Below are 20,450 nucleotides of genomic sequence, written 5' to 3' on the forward strand. Positions count from 1 at the left end.
TCTGTCTGAGGCATTTAGGACTTTCCTGCATTGGGCAGTTAACCAGCTGGCGGGTGGGATTTCATAGCTCACTACCTCAATGACTTTCTCCTAGTAAGAAGAAGGGATTCGCATTTCTGCCAGTCGTTTTAATGCCCTCCACCAACTTCAATCCTTGCTAGGCCTCCTTAATTTTGTGGGTAGAGTTATTCCCATGGGGAGGGTTTTTAACAGAAGGTTGGAAAGTAAACTAAAGGGCCCTTCCTCACCTTCTAAGAGAATCGGGGTCACCAATGGCATGAGGGCTGATTGGTATGGGAAGACTTCTTGAAGAATTTTAATGGCATCCGTCTTTGGCGTTCACCCCTTACATCCAGCCAATCATTACATTTATTTACAGATGCAGCTGGGTCTAAAGGATACGGTGCTTACTTTCAAGGGCTATGGTCTGCAGGTAACAAAAGTCGAAGTTAGGTGTGCATAAGCATATAAAATTCGGTCAACAGAAAAAACAGTCTTCTTAGTAGAAAACAATATCCCATCCAGTGTGTATCGTTAAAATATAACTTTTATTAAAGGATATTTGTAAAACACAAAAATTGTACAGACCTGGATAGAGTTCAATTGTGATATAGTTCATACTAGAGTAAATACCTCCTACTCCCACTGATGCGTCACTATGGTCTGCAGATCCTTGGCCTTCAGACTGGAAAGAGAGGGGTTTGACTCGGAACCTCACCTTATTAGAACTTTTCCCGATAGTGTTAGCAGTTGAATTATAGGGGGCATGCTTTGCAAATAAGATGGTGGTTTTCTGGACGGAAAACCTCAGTGTTGTTCACGCGGTAAACAATCTATCAGCAACATCCGTTGTGGTGGTTTGCCTGCTGAGACGCCTGGTGTTGCGCTGTTTAGAGCTTAACGTTCATTTTCAAGCTCAACATGTCCCCGGGGTTAATAATGTCCTTGCTGATGCTCTGTCGCGATTTGATTGGGTGACTTTCAGACGTCTTGCACCTAATGCTGCTCCGGTGGGTTTACCCTGTCCTGGTTTTCTTTGGCATTTCTAAGTCATGGATATCCCTGCTCCCTTTAGTCTGAGCTTCTCTAGCCCCATCCACCTGGCGCTCTTATGTTAGCTTGTGGGACGAATGGGAACAATTCTGTCAAGACCGGAATTTGGAGGCCGTGGAGGCATCACAGGTTACACTGTGTGACTAGCTGGTGAGTCTTAGACATTCGGGGGCTCGTCATGGAGCTATTCACTCTTGGCTAGCGGCATTCTCGTTCTTCTTTCGTACTATGGGCATGTCTGACCCGACTAGCTCCTTTTTTGTACGGCAGGTGGTGAAATGGTGGGGAAGACCAGCATAAAGACCCTAGAGAGCCCATTACCTTAGCCCGGCTTGAACGGCTGGTCGAGGCATTACGGCAGGTTTGCACTACGCAAAACGAGTTTTTGTTATTTCGTGCAGCTTTCGTCCTTGCTTATTCCGCAGCTCTTAGGGTAGGCGAAATAGTATCCCCTTCTAAAACACAGATTGACAAGGGCTTGTCGGCTGATCATTTACGGTTTTCAGTGAATTCTCTGTTGTTGTATCTGCCGCGTTCAAAAACAGATCAGCAGGGCAAAGGGATGTGGATTTCTATGCCCAAGACATTGGGGTCATGTTGCCCAGTCTCTGCCCTGACCGAATTCTGGGAATGTAGGCCCGCAAACTCGGGGTCTCTATTAATGCATGCTAATGGGTAAGCGTTATCTATCTACCAGTTCCGCAAGGTCTTAGCAAAGGCGGTGGCGGTAGCAAGTTTAGATGTAACTAGGATAGCTTCCCACTCCTTTTGCATAGGAGCCGCGACTAATGCTGGCTGACAGGCTCCTCAGCGGAAGCTATTCCGCATTTGGGTAGATGGCGTTCTAATAGGTACCGGGGTTATGTTTGCCCAGTTGTTTAATGTTAGTTCAGTTGCCTTGTTTGTGTTTTTTACACTGTTTGTCATTGCAGGAGCATCACAAGGTGCCAAAAGAGTGTGGATCGTGGAGCACTCGTATGTGCATTGGGCCTGCATCCGTTGCTTATCCCTGCCCGGGGGTCAATCCCTGGGGTTTTCTTCCCATAAGGCATCAGTTAGATGGTAGGGGAAACAGGGTATGTGTTGGCCTAGGTTGGCCCCCCTTATATCTGAGGCCCTGGTACGCTGGGGTAAGCCTCACATATTGATCATCCACCTTGGGGGTAACGATGTGGGCGCCATTCCAGTGTTAGAATTGATAAAAATCATGCAGGCCGGGATTGCATGGATAAGGACTAGAATCTCGAACGTTAAGATAGGGCGGTCCAATATTATTCCCAGACTGAAATGGCGACACATGGCTAGTCACAGTGCAGCCTATAGGGTGCGAAGAAAGATAAATGCCTCAGTAGGCAAGACCATCATGGGGGTGGGAGGATTCGTTGTCAGGCACGATTCCATCATGATCGACAAGCTGCAGTACTATAGGAAGGATAGGGTTCACCTAGAGAATGTAGCCCTAGATTTCTTTATTGCTGATATTAAGAATTCTATAGTAACCCATCTATAAGCAGGTTTTGGTTGGTTAGGGTGGCGGCAAGTGTATCATTTTCATGCTATCTTGTGGCGGGAGGTAGCGGCCCTGTTGCGTAGGAAAGGGCGAAAAGGGGTGAGTGATGACCAATCTGAAAGTGAGAGGGGTGGACGTCCCCAAGTGCATGTGGGGTGCCCCTCCTTCCCCTTGTGGGTGGGTCACAAGAGCTCGACACCCCTCAGCAGCATTTCCTTGAGCAGAGAGCCTCTCTGCTGCAGTTTCCGTTTTGGGTCGTTTACCTCCAGCAGCGCTGGGTTATGTTTAGTGATAAGTTCTTGCCGCCATCTTGCCTGTCGGTTCAGTTTCAGAAGTTATTCATTTAATAAATGTTTTGACCCGTGACGGTCAACATTTTTTACCCACAATCAGTTTCTGTGTTTTATTTATTCCTTATAGTTAAGTTATTTAAAGGTTAAGTTATGTTATGTTCCTCTCTGCTGGTAACAACTGATAGGCGTTTAATCCTTTATACAGAAAATACAGGAGAACATAATTTGAAGCTAAAAAAATCTAAAATTTATGGGCAGTTTTTAGTGGTAGATAAATGCTAAATTATATCAATGGACAAATAAAACAAGGGTAATTATTTGTAAATAGACGTTTTATGAAGGTTGAGAACTTTTGTTGAGATTAAGATGTTGGTTCTTCATCTAAATCTGTTTTTATGCTTTTTATTTCTACTCACTGTTTTCCTACTATTTAAGCTTAGCTTGATTTAAGTTTAAAAATTAAAGTCAAGGGGTGGAGTTACCCAGCAACCAAGATGGTCGCATAATCTGGGAGCTCCGGGTATGCAGTTTTCAAAATAGCCCTACTGAGAATAAGAACCCTGAACACAAATATTGTACCTAACGGGTATTAACATAGGAAGATGCCTGAGACATGCTGATTACAATTCGGTGGCTGTGTCTACAATGCTAAGCTGAATAACTGTAGCGAAGCTACCTGCCACATACTGAGGCGCCATTTTGGGGGATCGTGTACTGTTGACCGACATGGAGACCCAAGTATTGTACACGGGCATTAGAGATTTACTGGAAGAGCATGGGAAGAGGCTGTGCGAAAGACTGGATGCTTTTATTGTCACAATTCAAGTGGCGCGAACCCACCACGATACCGCCGTGGAGGAGTATAGAGGAGTACGGGAGTCGCAGTGTACCGCAACGCCTGCAGATCTTCAGTCGCACTCCTCATTACTGACATCAGTGGGAACGACCCTCAAGATGGACCTTCACTCTCCCTCTGCCGCCGCAAGCAGCTTGCACATGTGGGAAGAAATAAAGTGTGGCCACTCGCACATGGAGGTAGATGCTGAGGAACACTACAGCGCTCACGCGCTATCAAGCACGCCTCTCTCTGTCATTAGATCTGCGGGTCTTACAAGGCAATTCTACTGGGAACGCTGCCAGAGTCCTCAGATGCACCAGACTTTATGCCTGTACTCCCCTTGGGATCTCCGGGCTGTTTGGCCCCGCTTAGAGGCTGATGGTTTTGCCTGCATGCAAACAGGTTAATCAGATGCTACAGGCAGGATTTATGGGCATTTGAGCTGTTTATTGAGACTGTGAGAGACTATAATGTACGTTTCTCCTGCTTGGAGGTGCCCTACCTACTTTGGATTAATACCCACTGTACTCATGAAGACATACCGTTGGATTCCCAGTTGAGGGCTGCCCCATGCTCCCATATATCAATTAGCGCATTCCTCTGTTATTTGTAGAGCCCATACTCCTGCTCATTACATATCTCTATGCTTCTGATTGTTATCCTTTTTCCTTGTCCCTGAGTGCGCAAATATAAATACTCTTATTTGGATGGGCTCATAATATGGTCGTTTAGTAAGCATGTGTACTTGATTTATCTTTTGGCACAGTGTATGGTATATTTTTTTCTGTTTCTTCTATGTTTATAGTGTTTCATATGCTGAGAATAGCTTCAATACTTGCTCTGAGCTAAGAGGTCTTGAAAGGGGTTTTTGGCTGATCAAGACTTCAGTTTCTAGTTATGCTGTAGTCCTGTTGCTAAGTGACTAGTGTTATGTCTAATTGTTGAAAAGCGCCCTTCAAATGTACATACTGTCTTCTTGATGTCTATCTCTGGCGGAATAGATTCCTAAGTGTTTAGCGAAACTCAGAAATTTAGTATCACTAATTGCTCCTCATTTCATATGATTGCTCATTAAGCTTTTTTTACACTTAGTTTGCCTGTCACATAGCTTATAGAGTGTATGACCAACTCTTCCCATGATTAGTTATATTAATCTGCGTCACCCCTTTTCAACACTATAAATGTAACTGACTGTGTTTAAAAGTAGTCACGTAAGGCTCTAGCTATGGGAACTGCTAGGGTTCACCTGGATTCATAGAGTATGCTACTTCTTTTGATTGTTAAAGTACACCTGCCACGCATTGCTATTGTTTTAGCCTTATCTCCCTAGTAGTAAACTCAGTGGACATTGCCCTCACTACAGTACCCTATATTAGATAATAAGTTAACATTGTCACTCACTTTAAAATTATGGTAGTCCCCTTCTGATAATATATGTTGGGTTGAGGAGTGCTTTTATACCAAATATACTTTAGGTTGCATAGCTTATCTAAGGAAGGGGACTCCATCACCAGCCCTGAATCCGACCCCCCCCCCCCCTCACTTTGTGGTAAGGGATAAACAACTTATCCTCCATACTTCCTATTTGACAGAGTTATGTAGTCTCTGTCCTATCCGTGGGGCCTTTGCTTTGGATTTTACCTACTTGTGTGTATGAATGGCTCTTCTTCTATTTCGACTATTATTTTGTGTTCTAAAGTCTGCAAACTGTCCATTCTTGTAACTTTTGTATACATATCAGTTCATGTACATATTTAATGTAAGTGATAGATTCTTTGTTAAGATACATAGAAGTTAGAGGATCTAAGGTAACCAACATAAGTGTTTCCCGAGTTCTTCATAGAATGAGATCCTGTGGGGGCGATTGCTGATCAACAAAGGAAGAATAATACTGTTGTGTTTACATATATACTCTTTACTTCATATGTTAACCTGAAGAAGAGTTAACAGAAGATTGCTTACTGATCTTCTTTATGTGACTTAGACTGAAACTGTTGTTACTTGCGCCCACATCGGACCAACTTGTATTCTTATCTTGCTTATATTCCAATTATATCACTGTTGTATTATGTAATGTCTAATGTCTTTTGAAGATGCTTAAGCGGGTTCAGTCTGAGTATGCAGTTTTCTTAACTCACCATATGATATTACTGTATTAATGATGTGTCTTCATCATTCTATACCCTAATTTTCAGATCCCTTGGGTGGATCTTTGTTACATTGATGACACTATGCAGATACAATAAAATGAGGTGCAATGTTGAAGGGTAATATTTGGAACCGGCTAGGCGAGATGTGATTCCCTGCTCATTGATGTGTTGAACTATGTAACCAAGGTCTCTTGCATTAGTGTACTTGTGATGATGCCCTTCAATTTGTAACTGTTATGTGTTTGTTTGGATTGCCTCAATAAAAACATTTAAAAAAAAAAAAAATTAAAGTCAAGATAGTAATAAAAATAAAAACAGATTTATTTTTTCCATATACAGCACATTCAAAATAAAAACAAATAGCACCATATTTTTATACATTAGTTATTGCTAACCATTCAGAAACCATTCAGTAGAACAACATAAATAATAATAAACATATCGCATTAATAGCACCATATTTTTATACATTAGTTATTGCTGTATTCATTAGAAATCATTCAGTAGAAAAACACAATAATAAACATATCTCATTAATACAAATTTAAGATATAAATAATTATAGTTTACAGTCAACAAAAATAAATAAATGTTTTAGACAGTAGGAAAAATAAAAGTGTTTTTCTTTTATGCTCAATTGTTTTACAATAATAATTTAAATCCCTGCCAGCAGGACTTCAAATAATGATACCAAGCAACCATTTTCAAACCACTGAACTTGCAGATAATGGTGTTTTATTGGCTTATAGCACATCCTGTGTGTTCTTTGCACATTCAAACAGCTGCATGATCTTAGCGGCAGGCACACAGCCTTCACGCAGTATTGTGATAGAGCCTAGGAATAGGTGAAAGAAATAATTAAAATCAGGGTCAAAAGTATTCATGTACAGTATATAGTTTGAACTGAATTACATGTAATATTACTTACCTTCATCTATCTTTGTACAGTTTACCACTGTGGACCCTACAAGTTCATTGGAATATCCATCACTGAGAACAGCATCTAATTTATGACTCAAGCGCCTGAAAAGTACAGAATTTATTGTTATTAAGACTCGAATCCATTGTATTACATCTCAAATGACCACCCCATCATGCTCTGTCACACTACTGCTCATTACTTCTTCCAGAAGATTACAATCACTTGGGGGGCATAAGAATGATACAGGACCAAACTGCTACAAAATAAATCCTCAACATTTTTTTGGCATTCCCCAGTTAAAATGCCCAATTGATTTGTAAAAAATTGTATACAGATTCGAAGAATAACAATGCCAGAGTGTGTTAGTCATTAATATTTTTAAAAGTTTAAGGGTTCATACAAATGGCAGTGATATTTACGTGAGTATACTATGTGTTGTCTATAAAGGTGTATGTGCACTGTCAATAAAAGGATTTAGTATTCTTCAGTTTGAGCCAAGAATAAATTGCAGTTAAATTAATGGTAATCTGTATTGTTACTGTGCTTCCCTTGAAGTAGGAACTTGAAAGCAATTTTGATGGTAAACTAACATTATACATTTTTAATAACCTGTATGTTATTTAAACACGATGCAGGGTGGGTGCTGCCCTCATAATCATTGTGTATATGTCTCCAGTTTACTGTTACTAAAGAATATTTGTGATAACCCTGGCTTTGTGGTGTCTATCCATATTGTGACTGTGACTTAAGTCATCATACTGTGTTTCACTACTCACGTTATGACCATGTCATGGTGGGTGCTGTCACTCTCCCCGCTTGGATTAGCTGAAGTAATGGCTAGGGGTCCTGTCATGTCTGTTAAGTGAGCAGTAACTGTGTGGTCTGGAACCCGTATCATGATGTTGTCCTGTGTCCCGACCTTATCATAAGCTGCACCTACACCTTAAAAACAAAGAAAAGGGGTTTGCAGAATATTCTACTGTATGGAAGTCACATAGCAGACAGTTACTGCTTTTTCTTCTTTTAGGCATCACACATAACAATTAAAAGAGCAATTTGTATAAGCCTGCATCTGTGGGTCATTACAATTTGATATAAACAAATAATCCTTAAACAAAGTACCAACAGTGCAGAATGTGACCTTTTTAATGTTCTGTCCCGGAGTGATATGTTGGCACAAGCTTACTAAGCCAGACTGACCTTTCTAATCCTTGTACTCTGTATGCATTTAATGTTTTAATAGTATTTACATAAGTCAAAGAAAGATATATAAACCTGACCACTAACTAAACTGAGCAAGGTGATAGGATCCTAATTACATTTTACTAAGTTTATGCATGGACACTACTAAAGCAAGCATGGAGTATTGTAAGTGGTAGATGTGCTATAGTAGTGTTTGTTGTACTGTAGTTTGCTGTAATTTGTGAGTTTATATATTTTATGGGCTATTGTTAATGCTTACCTAGCCTTTCCAGCCAGTCTCCTTTTGGTACAATGCAGCTAATGCCTCCTGGGTAGACCATGTCCATGAACCTCCAGAGGAGGGGACTGAATGGAGGTTCAATTGCTCTTAGCTGTTCCAAGTTAGAGATGCAAATACAGATGGGCTTCTCTGATGGTCGTTCCTAGAATGTGAGCGGTACAAAGGTCAGTGCAATAGTAGTCATATGTTTCCTATATCTTCTATTCCATTTGCCTATAACTGATCTGTGCAATTTGTTTTCCAAGTGAGACTATAACCGCTCCTTTAACGCACTTATAATTGCTGCTTACGTCTTCTTTTCACAGTGATTATATAGATTTTCCACATATCCCTCCCTCAATGGATGTCTTTGAATGGCCCATAGAAGTTCCCCAATAACAATTCCTTGTGACTTTTAACCCCTTAAGGTCACAGCTTCAGTTTACTCAAAAGTTCCATGACTGAATAATTTTGTCAATGATCATTAAGGGGTTAATATGCAACCCTTATAACTGCTGTGTGTAACTTCTCCATCTTATAACATATTCTCTGTATGAACCTATAATTGTTCCCCATCGTTCCTTGTCAATTTGACATAATGATTACATCCTATAACCCATAATAACATAGAACATAATAACTTTTCCTTATTACATCCTTAGCATATAACCTATACTACATCCTCAATATAATGCTATAATTGTTCCTTGTGTCTCAAGGTCAGTGTAGCACAGTAAGTGCTTCCTAAAACTCCCTGTCAGAATGACCTGTAGCCTCTCTCTATAACATTTTCTCAGTGTTTTAATAGAATATCTTCATTTAACACGTATTCGGAGTAAATGCCTTCTAAAAGGAAAATAAATTTATAACTCAATGCAAAATGCTATCTCACCTTTATGGTATAGATCCTGCTGATAGCATCTGGGTGTTTACAGGAAGCAGCAAGAGCGTACACAGTGTCAGTGGGAATTCCACACACTCCTCCTCCCTCCAGTATCCGTGCAATAGTCCTCACGCTGCTGGTACGGTGAGAGTGAGGTAAAAGCCACGACTCAGGAACATCATCACTCTTAGCTGACTCTTGCTTCTATAGCCAGATGAGTTAGATTCAGTCAGTAAAGTCACCCTGACATATGCTGAAAGCTTGGTACATCTATTAACTCTCTTAAAATGACTGGTTGGATCTTCCATAAGGAATTACAATAATATGAAAATATAAAATATCAAAATAATTTAGGAATGTTTGAAATGCATAAAACTGACTGAATGGCTAAATAACTTGTGCACATAAAATATCTTATTGGTTGTAACCAGCTGTCACATGTTTGCATATTTGTTGGCACTAGTCTATGTTTGTGTGCAGTTCTATATTTACCTTATAGATGGTGGGTGCCATGCTAATCCGCTTCTTATTGGATATTTTCTTTTCCAGAGACTACAGAAGAAGACAGAGACAGAAGAAGACAGGGTGTCCAACAGTGATAGAACAGTAACTGTGGGGAAAACACAGTATGTAAGAGATTTTCTAACGTGACACCTGACAACTTACATTGAAAATTGGTGCAATTGACATAAAATCATTTAAAAATCATATATTGCTCAAAATTATGTTTCAGTAGAACAAAAAAGTTAAACCATACATGCTACAAGCTAGGATAGTCACAGTGTGAGCTTCCTTAAAGGGTAGGGCAAAATCTAAGTGAAGAGTAGAAAACAGACAATAACAGCCTCTACAACAAGAGTGATAAGGAAGAGGATGATGTTTGCATGAGCAGTTGTAAACAGAAGACATAGTGGGAATTCTTGCAGCCAACACATTTTAACAGCATTGGTTCTGCCTTGATTAGAGTCATGCTTAAACATACAAACAAACTGAAATACACACACAGGAGATCAAGGCTACCCTCAGCATTTGTGGGGCTCTGGGCATGACAGCCTCTCGCCCACCACAGAGGGCAGGCCTGTAGAAGACTAATGCATTCAGAAATAAACACATATCTGCTATCGATCATACAGTAATTAGAGTTGCAATTGCACATAAAAACACACATAAATGAGAATATAAATATTCTGAGTGATTAAGTAAATATGTTTTTGATGTATTGAAGGTTGTGGAGGGGAAAAAAAAGACATGCATGTTATTATTAGCTTTGGCAAATTCTATCTGTTTTCTGGTTTAAAACAATAGCAGAAGCTGCATTGTGTAGTAGATATTAACACTGCACGTATGTGAGCAAAGACAACATTGTTTAACTCACTGAACAATTCACAATTTAAAATGTATATGAAAGTTTTGTTTCAGTTAAAGGGCCACTAAACCCAAAATCTTTCTTTCATGATTCAGATAGAGAATAGAAATTTAAACAACATTACAATTTCCTTGCATAATTTATTTTGCTTCATTTTTTAAATATCCTTATTTGAAGAAAAAGCAATGTACATGGTGAGCAAATCACATGATGCTTCTATGTGCAGCAACCAATCAGCAGCTACTGAGCATATCTAGATATGCTTTTCATCAAAGAATATCATGAGAATAAAACAAATTAGATAATATAAGTAAATTAGAAAGGTGTTTAACATTGCATTCTCTTTCTAAATCATAAAAGAAAAAATGTGGGTGGCATGTCCCTTTAATGGTGCTGCTAAAAATGTTATCATTTAATCTATCAAGCATAGCAGTCAAGATTTGGTCCCAGAGAACCTTAAATACATTGTTTACAGTGAACCAAAGTGGAACATGTATATAATTCTCATATAACTTATTTCTTCACAGGGTTTATTGGCTGTACTATAAATATTAACATGCATGATACACAGCAAGATAAATTTTTAAAATCCACCCAGCACAGATTTTGACTTACCTGCTATACTCCAGTACTGAGATTGTATACCTCTGTCCTAAGTGCTAATAATATTCTTTCTCTGGGGAGCTGTTTATATACAGGTTGGCTTATGGGAGGAGTTGCTTATATGTTTCATCTATTTCTGGTCTTTCCTTTTCACTGCTAGTTGACTCTGTATTTCCTTTTCCTGAGAAGGTGTCTTTAACTTATTTCCTCATACTTTTCTTTTGTCACCTCTACATCTCAGTTCACTGGTAACAATTTTTATTTTAATCATCAGCATAATGATTTTGAAAATGAATCATGGGTTTCAATTGCAACTTGTATAGATACCATGATACATAAATAAAATGCCCCAGATATAGTAATTTCAGTAGTAAAATGTACAGCAGAGTTGTTTGTTGTACTATGTGCTTCACATCATTTTAAAAACGTTGGCTCATTTGCACATAAGAGTGACACAAGTGAATACTTAGTTTTAAATATGAGCAGCAAAATTCCACAGGGGATTGGAATTTGCCTATTCTTACCCACCCATGTAATATATCCAATTATAAAGCAATTCAATTCAAGTATGAAAATATTGTATAGCAGCTCCGTTTTTTAAAGCAATTGAAATAAATAAGATCTAGATAAAAGCATGAAGAACAAATGAAAACAAAAAGGTGTATCACGCTTTTCAAGTATGAGACTGAAACTAAAGTAAAACTAAAACATGAAATATAAATAACTCAGGGGTTGAACATAATCCTTAAAGGGACATTGAACCCAACTTTTTTCTTTCGTGATTCAGATAGAGCATGCGATTTTAAGCAACTTTCAAATTTACTCCTATTATCAAATTGTCTTAATTTTCTTGGGCCTAGATTTAGAGTTCGGCGGTAGCCGTCAAAACCAGCGTTAGAGGCTCCTAACGCTGGTTTTGGCCGCCCGCTGGTATTTGGAGTCAGTGATTAAAGGGTCTAACGCTCACTTTTCAGCCGCAACTTTTCCATACCGCAGATCCCCCTACGCCATTTGCGTAGCCTATCTTTTCAATGGGATCTTCCTAACGCCGGTATTTAGAGTCGTTTCTGCAGTGAGCGTTAGAGCTCTAACGACAAGATTCCAGCCGCCTGAAAATAGCAGGAGTTAAGAGCTTTCTGGCTAACGCCGGTTTATAAAGCTCTTAACTACTGTACCCTAAAGTACACTAACACCCATAAACTACCTATGTACCCCTAAACCGAGGTCCCCCCACATCGCCGCCACTCGATTAAAATTTTTAACCCCTAATCTGCCGACCGCCACCTACGTTATACTTATGTACCCCTAATCTGCTGCCCCTAACACCGCCGACCCCTGTATTATATTTATTAACCCCTAACCTGCCCCCCACAACGTCGCCGCAAGCTACTTAAAATAATTAACCCCTAATCTTCCGACCGCAAATCGCCGCCACCTACGTTATCCCTATGTACCCCTAATCTGATACCCCTAACATCGCCGACCCCTATGTTATATTTATTAACCCCTAATCTGCCCCCCTCAACGTCGCCGACACCTACCTACACTTATTAACCCCTAATCTGCCGAGCGGACCTGAGCGCTACTATAATAAAGTTATTAACCCCTAATCCGCCTCACTAACCCTATCATAAATAGTATTAACCCCTAATCTGCCCTCCCTAACATCGCCGACACCTACCTTCAATTATTAACCCCTAATCTGCCGACCGGAGCTCACCGCTATTCTAATAAATGTATTAACCCCTAAAGCTAAGTCTAACCCTAACACTAACACCCCCCTAAGTTAAATATAATTTTTATCTAACGAAATAAATTAACTCTTATTAAATAAATAATTCCTATTTAAAGCTAAATACTTACCTGTAAAATACATCCTAATATAGCTACAATATAAATTATAATTATATTATAGCTATTTTAGGATTAATATTTATTTTACAGGCAACTTTGTAATTATTTTAACCAGGTACAATAGCTATTAAATAGTTAAGAACTATTTAATAGTTACCTAGTTAAAATAATAACAAATTTACCTGTAAAATAAATCCTAACCTAAGATATAATTAAACCTAACACTACCCTATCAATAAAATAATTAAATAAACTACCTACAATTACCTACAATTAACCTAACACTACACTATCAATAAATTAATTAAACACAATTGCTACAAATAAATACAATTAAATAAACTATCTAAAGTACAAAAAATAAAAAAGAACTAAGTTACAGAAAATAATAAAATATTTACAAACATAAGAAAAATATTACAACAATTTTAAACTAATTACACCTACTCTAAGCCCCCTAATAAAATAACAAAGCCCCCCAAAATAAAAAATTCCCTACCCTATTCTAAAATACAAATATTACAAGCTCTTTTACCTTACCAGCCCTGAACAGGGCCCTTTGCGGGGCATGCCCCAAGAATTTCAGCTCTTTTGCCTGTAAAAAAAAACATACAATACCCCCCCCCAACATTACAACCCACCACCCACATACCCCTAATCTAACCCAAACCCCCCTTAAATAAACCTAACACTACCCCCCTGATGATATTCCTACCTTGTCTTCACCATGCCAGGTTCACCGATCCGTCCTGGCTCCAAGATCTTCATCCAACCCAAGCGGGGGCTAGACATCCACTGAAGAAGTCCAGAAGAGGGTCGAAAGTCTTCCTCCTATCCGGCAAGAAGAGGACATCCGGACCGGCAAACATCTTCTCCAAGCGGCATCTTCTATCTTCTTCCATCCGATGACGACCGGCTCCATCTTGAAGACCTCCAGCGCGGATCCATCCTCTTCTTCCGACGACTAGACGACAAATGACGGTTCCTTTAAGGGACGTCATCCAAGATGGCGTCCCTCGAATTCCGATTGGCTGATAGGATTCTATCAGCCAATCGGAATTAAGGTAGGAATTTTCTGATTGGCTGATGGAATCAGCCAATCAGAATATAGTTCAATCCGATTGGCTGATCCAATCAGCCAATCAGATTGAGCTCGCATTCTATTGGCTGATCGGAACAGCCAATAGAATGCGAGCTCAATCTGATTGGCTGATTGGATCAGCCAATCGGATTGAACTATATTCTGATTGGCTGATTCCATCAGCCAATCAGAAAATTCCTACCTTAATTCCGATTGGCTGATAGAATCCTATCAGCCAATCGGAATTCGAGGGACGCCATCTTGGATGACGTCCCTTAAAGGAACCGTCATTCGTCGTCTAGTCGTCGGAAGAAGAGGATGGATCCGCGCTGGAGGTCTTCAAGATGGAGCCGGTCGTCATCGGATGGAAGAAGATAGAAGATGCCGCTTGGAGAAGATGTTTGCCGGTCCGGATGTCCTCTTCTTGCCGGATAGGAGGAAGACTTTGGACCCTCTTCTGGACTTCTTCAGTGGATGTCTAGCCCCCGCTTGGGTTGGATGAAGATCTTGGAGCCAGGACGGATCGGTGAACCTGGCATGGTGAAGACAAGGTAGGAAGATCATCAGGGGGGTAGTGTTAGGTTTATTTAAGGGGGGTTTGGGTTAGATTAGGGGTATGTGGGTGGTGGGTTGTAATGTTGGGGGGGGGGTATTGTATGTTTTTTTTTACAGGCAAAAGAGCTGAAATTCTTGGGGCATGCCCCGCAAAGGGCCCTGTTCAGGGCTGGTAAGGTAAAAGAGCTTGTAATATTTGTATTTTAGAATAGGGTAGGGAATTTTTTATTTTGGGGGGCTTTGTTATTTTATTAGGGGGCTTAGAGTAGGTGTAATTAGTTTAAAATTGTTGTAATATTTTTCTTATGTTTGTAAATATTTTATTATTTTCTGTAACTTAGTTCTTTTTTATTTTTTGTACTTTAGATAGTTTATTTAATTGTATTTATTTGTAGCAATTGTGTTTAATTAATTTATTGATAGTGTAGTGTTAGGTTAATTGTAGGTAATTGTAGGTAGTTTATTTAATTATTTTATTGATAGGGTAGTGTTAGGTTTAATTATATCTTAGGTTAGGATTTATTTTACAGGTAAATTTGTTATTATTTTAACTAGGTAACTATTAAATAGTTCTTAACTATTTAATAGCTATTGTACCTGGTTAAAATAATTACAAAGTTGCCTGTAAAATAAATATTAATCCTAAAATAGCTATAATATAATTATAATTTATATTGTAGCTATATTAGGATGTATTTTACAGGTAAGTATTTAGCTTTAAATAGGAATCATTTATTTAATAAGAGTTAATTTATTTCGTTAGATAAAAATTATATTTAACTTAGGGGGGTGTTAGTGTTAGGGTTAGACTTAGCTTTAGGGGTTAATACATTTATTAGAATAGCGGTGAGCTCCGGTCGGCAGATTAGGGGTTAATAATTGAAGGTAGGTGTCGGCGATGTTAGGGAGGGCAGATTAGGGGTTAATACTATTTATGATAGGGTTAGTGAGGCGGATTAGGGGTTAATAACTTTATTATAGTAGCGCTCAGGTCCGCTCGGCAGATTAGGGGTTAATAAGTGTAGGCAGGTGTCGGCGACGTTGTGGGGGGCAGATTAGGGGTTAATAAATATAACATAGGGGTCGGCGATGTTAGGGCAGCAGATTAGGGGTACATAGGGATAACGTAGGTGGCGGCGGTTTACGGAGCGGCAGATTAGGGGTTAAAAGTGTAATGCAGGGGTCAGCGATAGCGGGGGCGGCAGATTAGGGGTTAATAAGTGTAAGGTTAGGGGTGTTTAGACTCGGGGTACATGTTAGAGTGTTAGGTGCAGACGTAGGAAGTGTTTCCCCATAGGAAACAATGGGGCTGCGTTAAGAGCTGAACGCTGCTTTTTTGCAGGTGTTAGGTTTTTTTTCAGCTCAAACTGCCCCATTGTTTCCTATGGGAGAATCGTGCACGAGCACGTTTTTGATGCCGGCCGCGTCCGTAAGCAACTCTGGTATCGAGAGTTGCATTTGCGGTAAATATGCTCTACGCTCCTTTTTTGGAGCCTAACGCAGCATTTGTTTGAACTCTCGATACCAGAGTTAAATTTATGGTGCGGCCAGAAAAAAACCCGCGGAGCGTTAACAGCCCTTTTACCGCCGAACTCCAAATCTAGGCCTTGGTATCTTAATTTGAAAAGCAAGAATGCAAGTTTAGATGCCGGCGCATTTTTGGTGAACAACCTGTGTTGTTCTTGCTGATTGGTGGATAAATTCACCCACCAATAAACAAGTGCTGCCCAGTGGTCTGAACCAAAAATTGTCTGGCTCCTTAGCTTAGATGCCTTCATTTTAAAATAAAGATAGCAAGAGAACGAAGAAAAATTGATAATAGGAATAAATTAAAAAGTTGCTTAAAATTGCATGCTCCATCTGATTCATGAAAGAAAAAAATTGGTGTTCAGTGTCCCTTTAAGCAAAACGTATTTAATGATTTTCTACAGAAAATCACCCTTAAAGTCTATTGGGATTTTTGTAAATAAATCATTTGATAAACTTTCTAAAGGAATGTGATCAAGCCCCTAGTACTAATGATAGCTGCTTAATATGTTTGAATTCAGGCTTTTCACTTAACTTGTAATATTAATGATGTGTGGAGTTTAAAATGTTGTAGTAACATATTAAAACCTCCAAACACTTAAAGGGACATAAAACCCACATTTTTTCTTTCATGATTCAGATAGAGCATGTGATTTTAAACAGCTTTCTTATTGGCTAGCCCAGTGCATTCAGCTAGCTCCCAATAGTGCATTGGTGCTTCTTCCACAAAGGTTACAGAGAGAATGAAGCAAATTAGATAATAGAACTAAATTGGAAAGTTGTTTTAAATTGTATTCTCTATCTGAATTACGGGGAAAAAAAATTGGGTTTCGCATTCCTTTAACCCCTTAACGACCGACGACGTGAAGGGTACGTCATCCAAAAAAATACATTTAATGACCGAGGACGTACCCTGCACGTCGTTGGTCTTGGAAAGCGGTGGAAGTGTTCCTGATCGCTTTCAGCCACTTTCTGGTTATTGCAGTGATGCCTCGATATCGAGGCATCCTGCAATAACCATACTTGGCCATCCGATGCAGAGATAGCCATTCTGTGGCCCTCTCTGCATCGGACATCGATGGCCGCAATCGTTGGTGGGTGGGAGCCAATGTGGGAGGCGGGTGGGCGACCATCAATGGGTTGATGATGCAAGAGGTGGGTGGGATCATGGGCAGGATCGCTAGGGGCACGCATGGATGCGCGCATGCACGGGGGTGGCGGGTGGGCGTGAGCGGGTGGGAACCACTACACTATGGAAAATGCAGTGAAGTGGGAGAAAGCGGGGTGGGAATTGGGAATAATTTAGATCTAAGGGATCTGGGAGGGGGTTGGTCTTTGGGGGGGGAAGCTACACTACAGAAAAAAAAAAAAACAATTTTATTGTAAACTGGGTACTGGCAGACAGCTGCCAGTACCCAAGATGGTTCCCAATAAGGTATGTAAATATGCTATTTTTTTTTATTTTTTTTAAAGATACCTTTTATTTTAGTACTGGCAGACTTTCTGCCAGTACTTAAGATGGTGGGGACAATTGTGGGGGGGGGAGGAAAGAGAGCTGTTTGCGAGGGATCAGGGGGTGTGATGTGTCAGATGGGAGGCTGATTTCTACACAAAAGCTAAAATTAACCATGCAAGCTCCCTACAATCTACCTAATTAACCCCTTCACTGCTAGACATAATACACGTGTGATGCGCAGCGGCATTTAGCAGCCTTCTAATTACTAAAAAGCAATGGCAAAGCCATATATGTCTATTTATGAACAAAGGGGATCCCAGAGAAGCATTTACAACCATTTGTGCCATAATTGCACAAGCTGTTTGTAAATAATTTTAGTGAGAAACCTAAAGTTTGTAAAAAGGTTTGTGAAAAAGTGAACAATTTTTTTATTTGATTGCATTTGGCGGGGAAGTGGTGGCATGAAATATACCAAGATGGGCCTAGATCAATACTTGGGGTTGTCTACTACACTACACTAAAGCTAAAATTAACCCTACAAGCTCCCTAATTAACCCCTTCACTGCTGGGCATAATACACATGTGGTGCGCAGTGGCATTTAGCGGCCTTCTAATTACCAAAAAGCAACGCCAAAGTCATATATGTCTGCTATATCTGAACAAAGGGGATCCCAGAGAAACATTTACAACCATTTGTGCCATAATTGCACAAGCTGTTTGTAAATAATTTCAGTGAGAAACCTAAAATTGTTCAAATGTATTTTTATTTGATCGCATTTGGCAGTGAAATGGTGGCATGAAATATACCAAAATGGGCCTAGATCAAGACTTTGGGATGTCTTCTAAAAAATATATATATACATGTCAAGGGATATTCAGGGATTCCTGAAAGATATCAGTATCCCAATGTAACTAGCGCTAATTTTGGAAAAAAGTTGTTTGGAAATAGCAAAGTGCTACTTGTATTTATTGCCCTATAACTTGCAAAAAAAGCAAAGAACGTGTAAACATTGGATATTTCTAAACTCAGGACAAAATTTAGAAACTATTTAGCATATGTGTTTTTTGGTGGTTGTAGATGTGTAACAGATTTTGGGGTTCGAAGTTAGAAAATGTGTGGGTTTTTTCCATTTTTTCCTCATTTTTTTTTTTTTTTTTTAAATAGTAAATTATAAGATATGATTAAAATAATTGTATCTTTAGAAAGTCCATTTAATGGTGAGAAAAATGTTATATAATATGTGTGGGTACAGTAAATGAGTAAGAGTAAAATTACAGCTAAACACAAACACCGCAGAAATGTAAAAATAGCCTTGGTCCCAAACGGACAGAAAATGGAAAAGTGCTGTGGTCATTAAGGAGTTAATTTCAGTCAAATTTGATTAGTGTGCAACTTTCATAGTATAAAAGTGTATTTACTTTTTTCAAACTAAAGGTATCAGGTTTATTAACACCTTAACGACCGATGTACCCTGTATGATCATGGTCATTAACGGCTAGATTTGGAGTTTTGTCGGTAACGACCCGAAAAACTAACGCCCGCGTTTTACTGGCCGCACCATAAAAATAACTCTGGTATCGAGAGTCCACATAAAGGCTGCGTTAGGCTCCTAAAAAGGAGCGTAGAGCATTTTTAACGCAGCTTCAACTCTCGATACCAGAGTTGCTTACGGACGCGGCCAGCCTCAAAAACGTGCTCGTGCACGATTCTCCCATAGGAAACAATGGGGCTGTTTGAGCTGAAAAAAAACCTAACACCTGCAAAAAAGCCGCGTTCAGCTCCTAACGCAGCCCCATTGTTTGCTATGCGGTAACCCTTCCGACGTCTGCACTTAACACCCTAACATGTACCCCGAGTCTAAACACCCCTAACCTTACACTTATTAACCCCTAATCTGCCGTCCCCGCTATCGCTGACCCCTGCATATTATTTTTAACCCCTAATCTGCCGCTCCGTAAACCGCCGCTACTTACATTATCCTTATGTACCCCTAATCTGCTGCCCCTAACACCGCCGACCCCTATATTATATTTATTAACCCCTAATCTGCCCCCCACAACGTCGCCTCCACCTGCCTACACTTATTAACCCCTAATCTGCCGACCGGACCGCACCGCTATTATAATAAAGTTATTAACCCCTAATCCGCCTCACTAACCCTATCATAAATAGTATTAACCCCTAATCTGCCCTCCCTAACATCGCCGACACCTAACTTCAAACATTAACCCCTAATCTGCTGACCGGAGCTCACCGCTATTCTAATAAATGTATTAACCCCTAAAGCTAAGTCTAACCCTAATACTAACACCCCCCTAAGTTAAATATAATTGAAATCTAACGAAATTAATTAACTCTTATTAAATAAATTATTCCTATTTAAAGCTAAATACTTAACTGTAAAATAAATCCTAATATAGCTACAATATAAATTATAATTATATTATAGCTATTTTAGGATTTATATTTATTTTACAGGTAACTTTGTATTTATTTTAACCAGGTACAATAGCTATTAAATAGTTAAGAACTATTTAATAGCTAAAATAGTTAAAATAATTACAAATTTACCTGTAAAAGAAATCCTAACCTAAGTTACAATTAAAACTAACACTACACTATCAATAAATTAATTAAATAAACTACCTACAATTACCTACAATTAATCTAACACTACACTATCAATAAATTAATTAAATACAATTGCTACAAATAAATACAATTAAATAAACTAGCTAAAGTACAAAAAATAAAAAAGAACTAAGTTACAAAAAATAAAAAAATATTTACAAACATAAGAAAAATATTACAACAATTTTAAACTAATTACACCTACTCTAAGCCCCCTAATAAAATAACAAAGCCCCCCAAAATAAAAAAATGCCCTACCCTATTC

At 39.2% G+C, this 20,450-nt stretch overlaps 1 protein-coding gene across 2 annotated transcripts; it reads right to left on the reverse strand.

Annotated features, from left to right (window-relative positions):
* Positions 1-6,447: 6,447 nt before the first annotated feature.
* Positions 6,448-11,120, reverse strand: LOC128639025 (threonylcarbamoyl-AMP synthase-like). 2 transcript variants are annotated; one of them, XM_053691166.1, is made up of 7 exons: positions 11,093-11,120; positions 9,604-9,721; positions 9,121-9,315; positions 8,229-8,391; positions 7,543-7,708; positions 6,773-6,867; positions 6,448-6,679 (listed from the first exon to the last, which is right to left on the reverse strand). In XM_053691166.1, the coding sequence occupies exons 2-7, from the start codon at positions 9,622-9,624 to the stop codon at positions 6,588-6,590; spliced, it is 732 nt and encodes a 243-aa protein (XP_053547141.1). In that variant the 5' UTR covers positions 9,625-9,721; positions 11,093-11,120; the 3' UTR covers positions 6,448-6,587. The 2 variants fall into 2 exon arrangements, with proteins under 2 accessions (XP_053547141.1, XP_053547145.1); XM_053691170.1 differs by lacking the exon at positions 11,093-11,120 and having other exon boundaries at positions 9,604-9,837.
* Positions 11,121-20,450: the final 9,330 nt, after the last annotated feature.

Source organism: Bombina bombina, chromosome 1 (genome assembly GCF_027579735.1).
Source record: "Bombina bombina isolate aBomBom1 chromosome 1, aBomBom1.pri, whole genome shotgun sequence".
Classification (NCBI taxonomy): domain Eukaryota; kingdom Metazoa; phylum Chordata; class Amphibia; order Anura; family Bombinatoridae; genus Bombina; species Bombina bombina.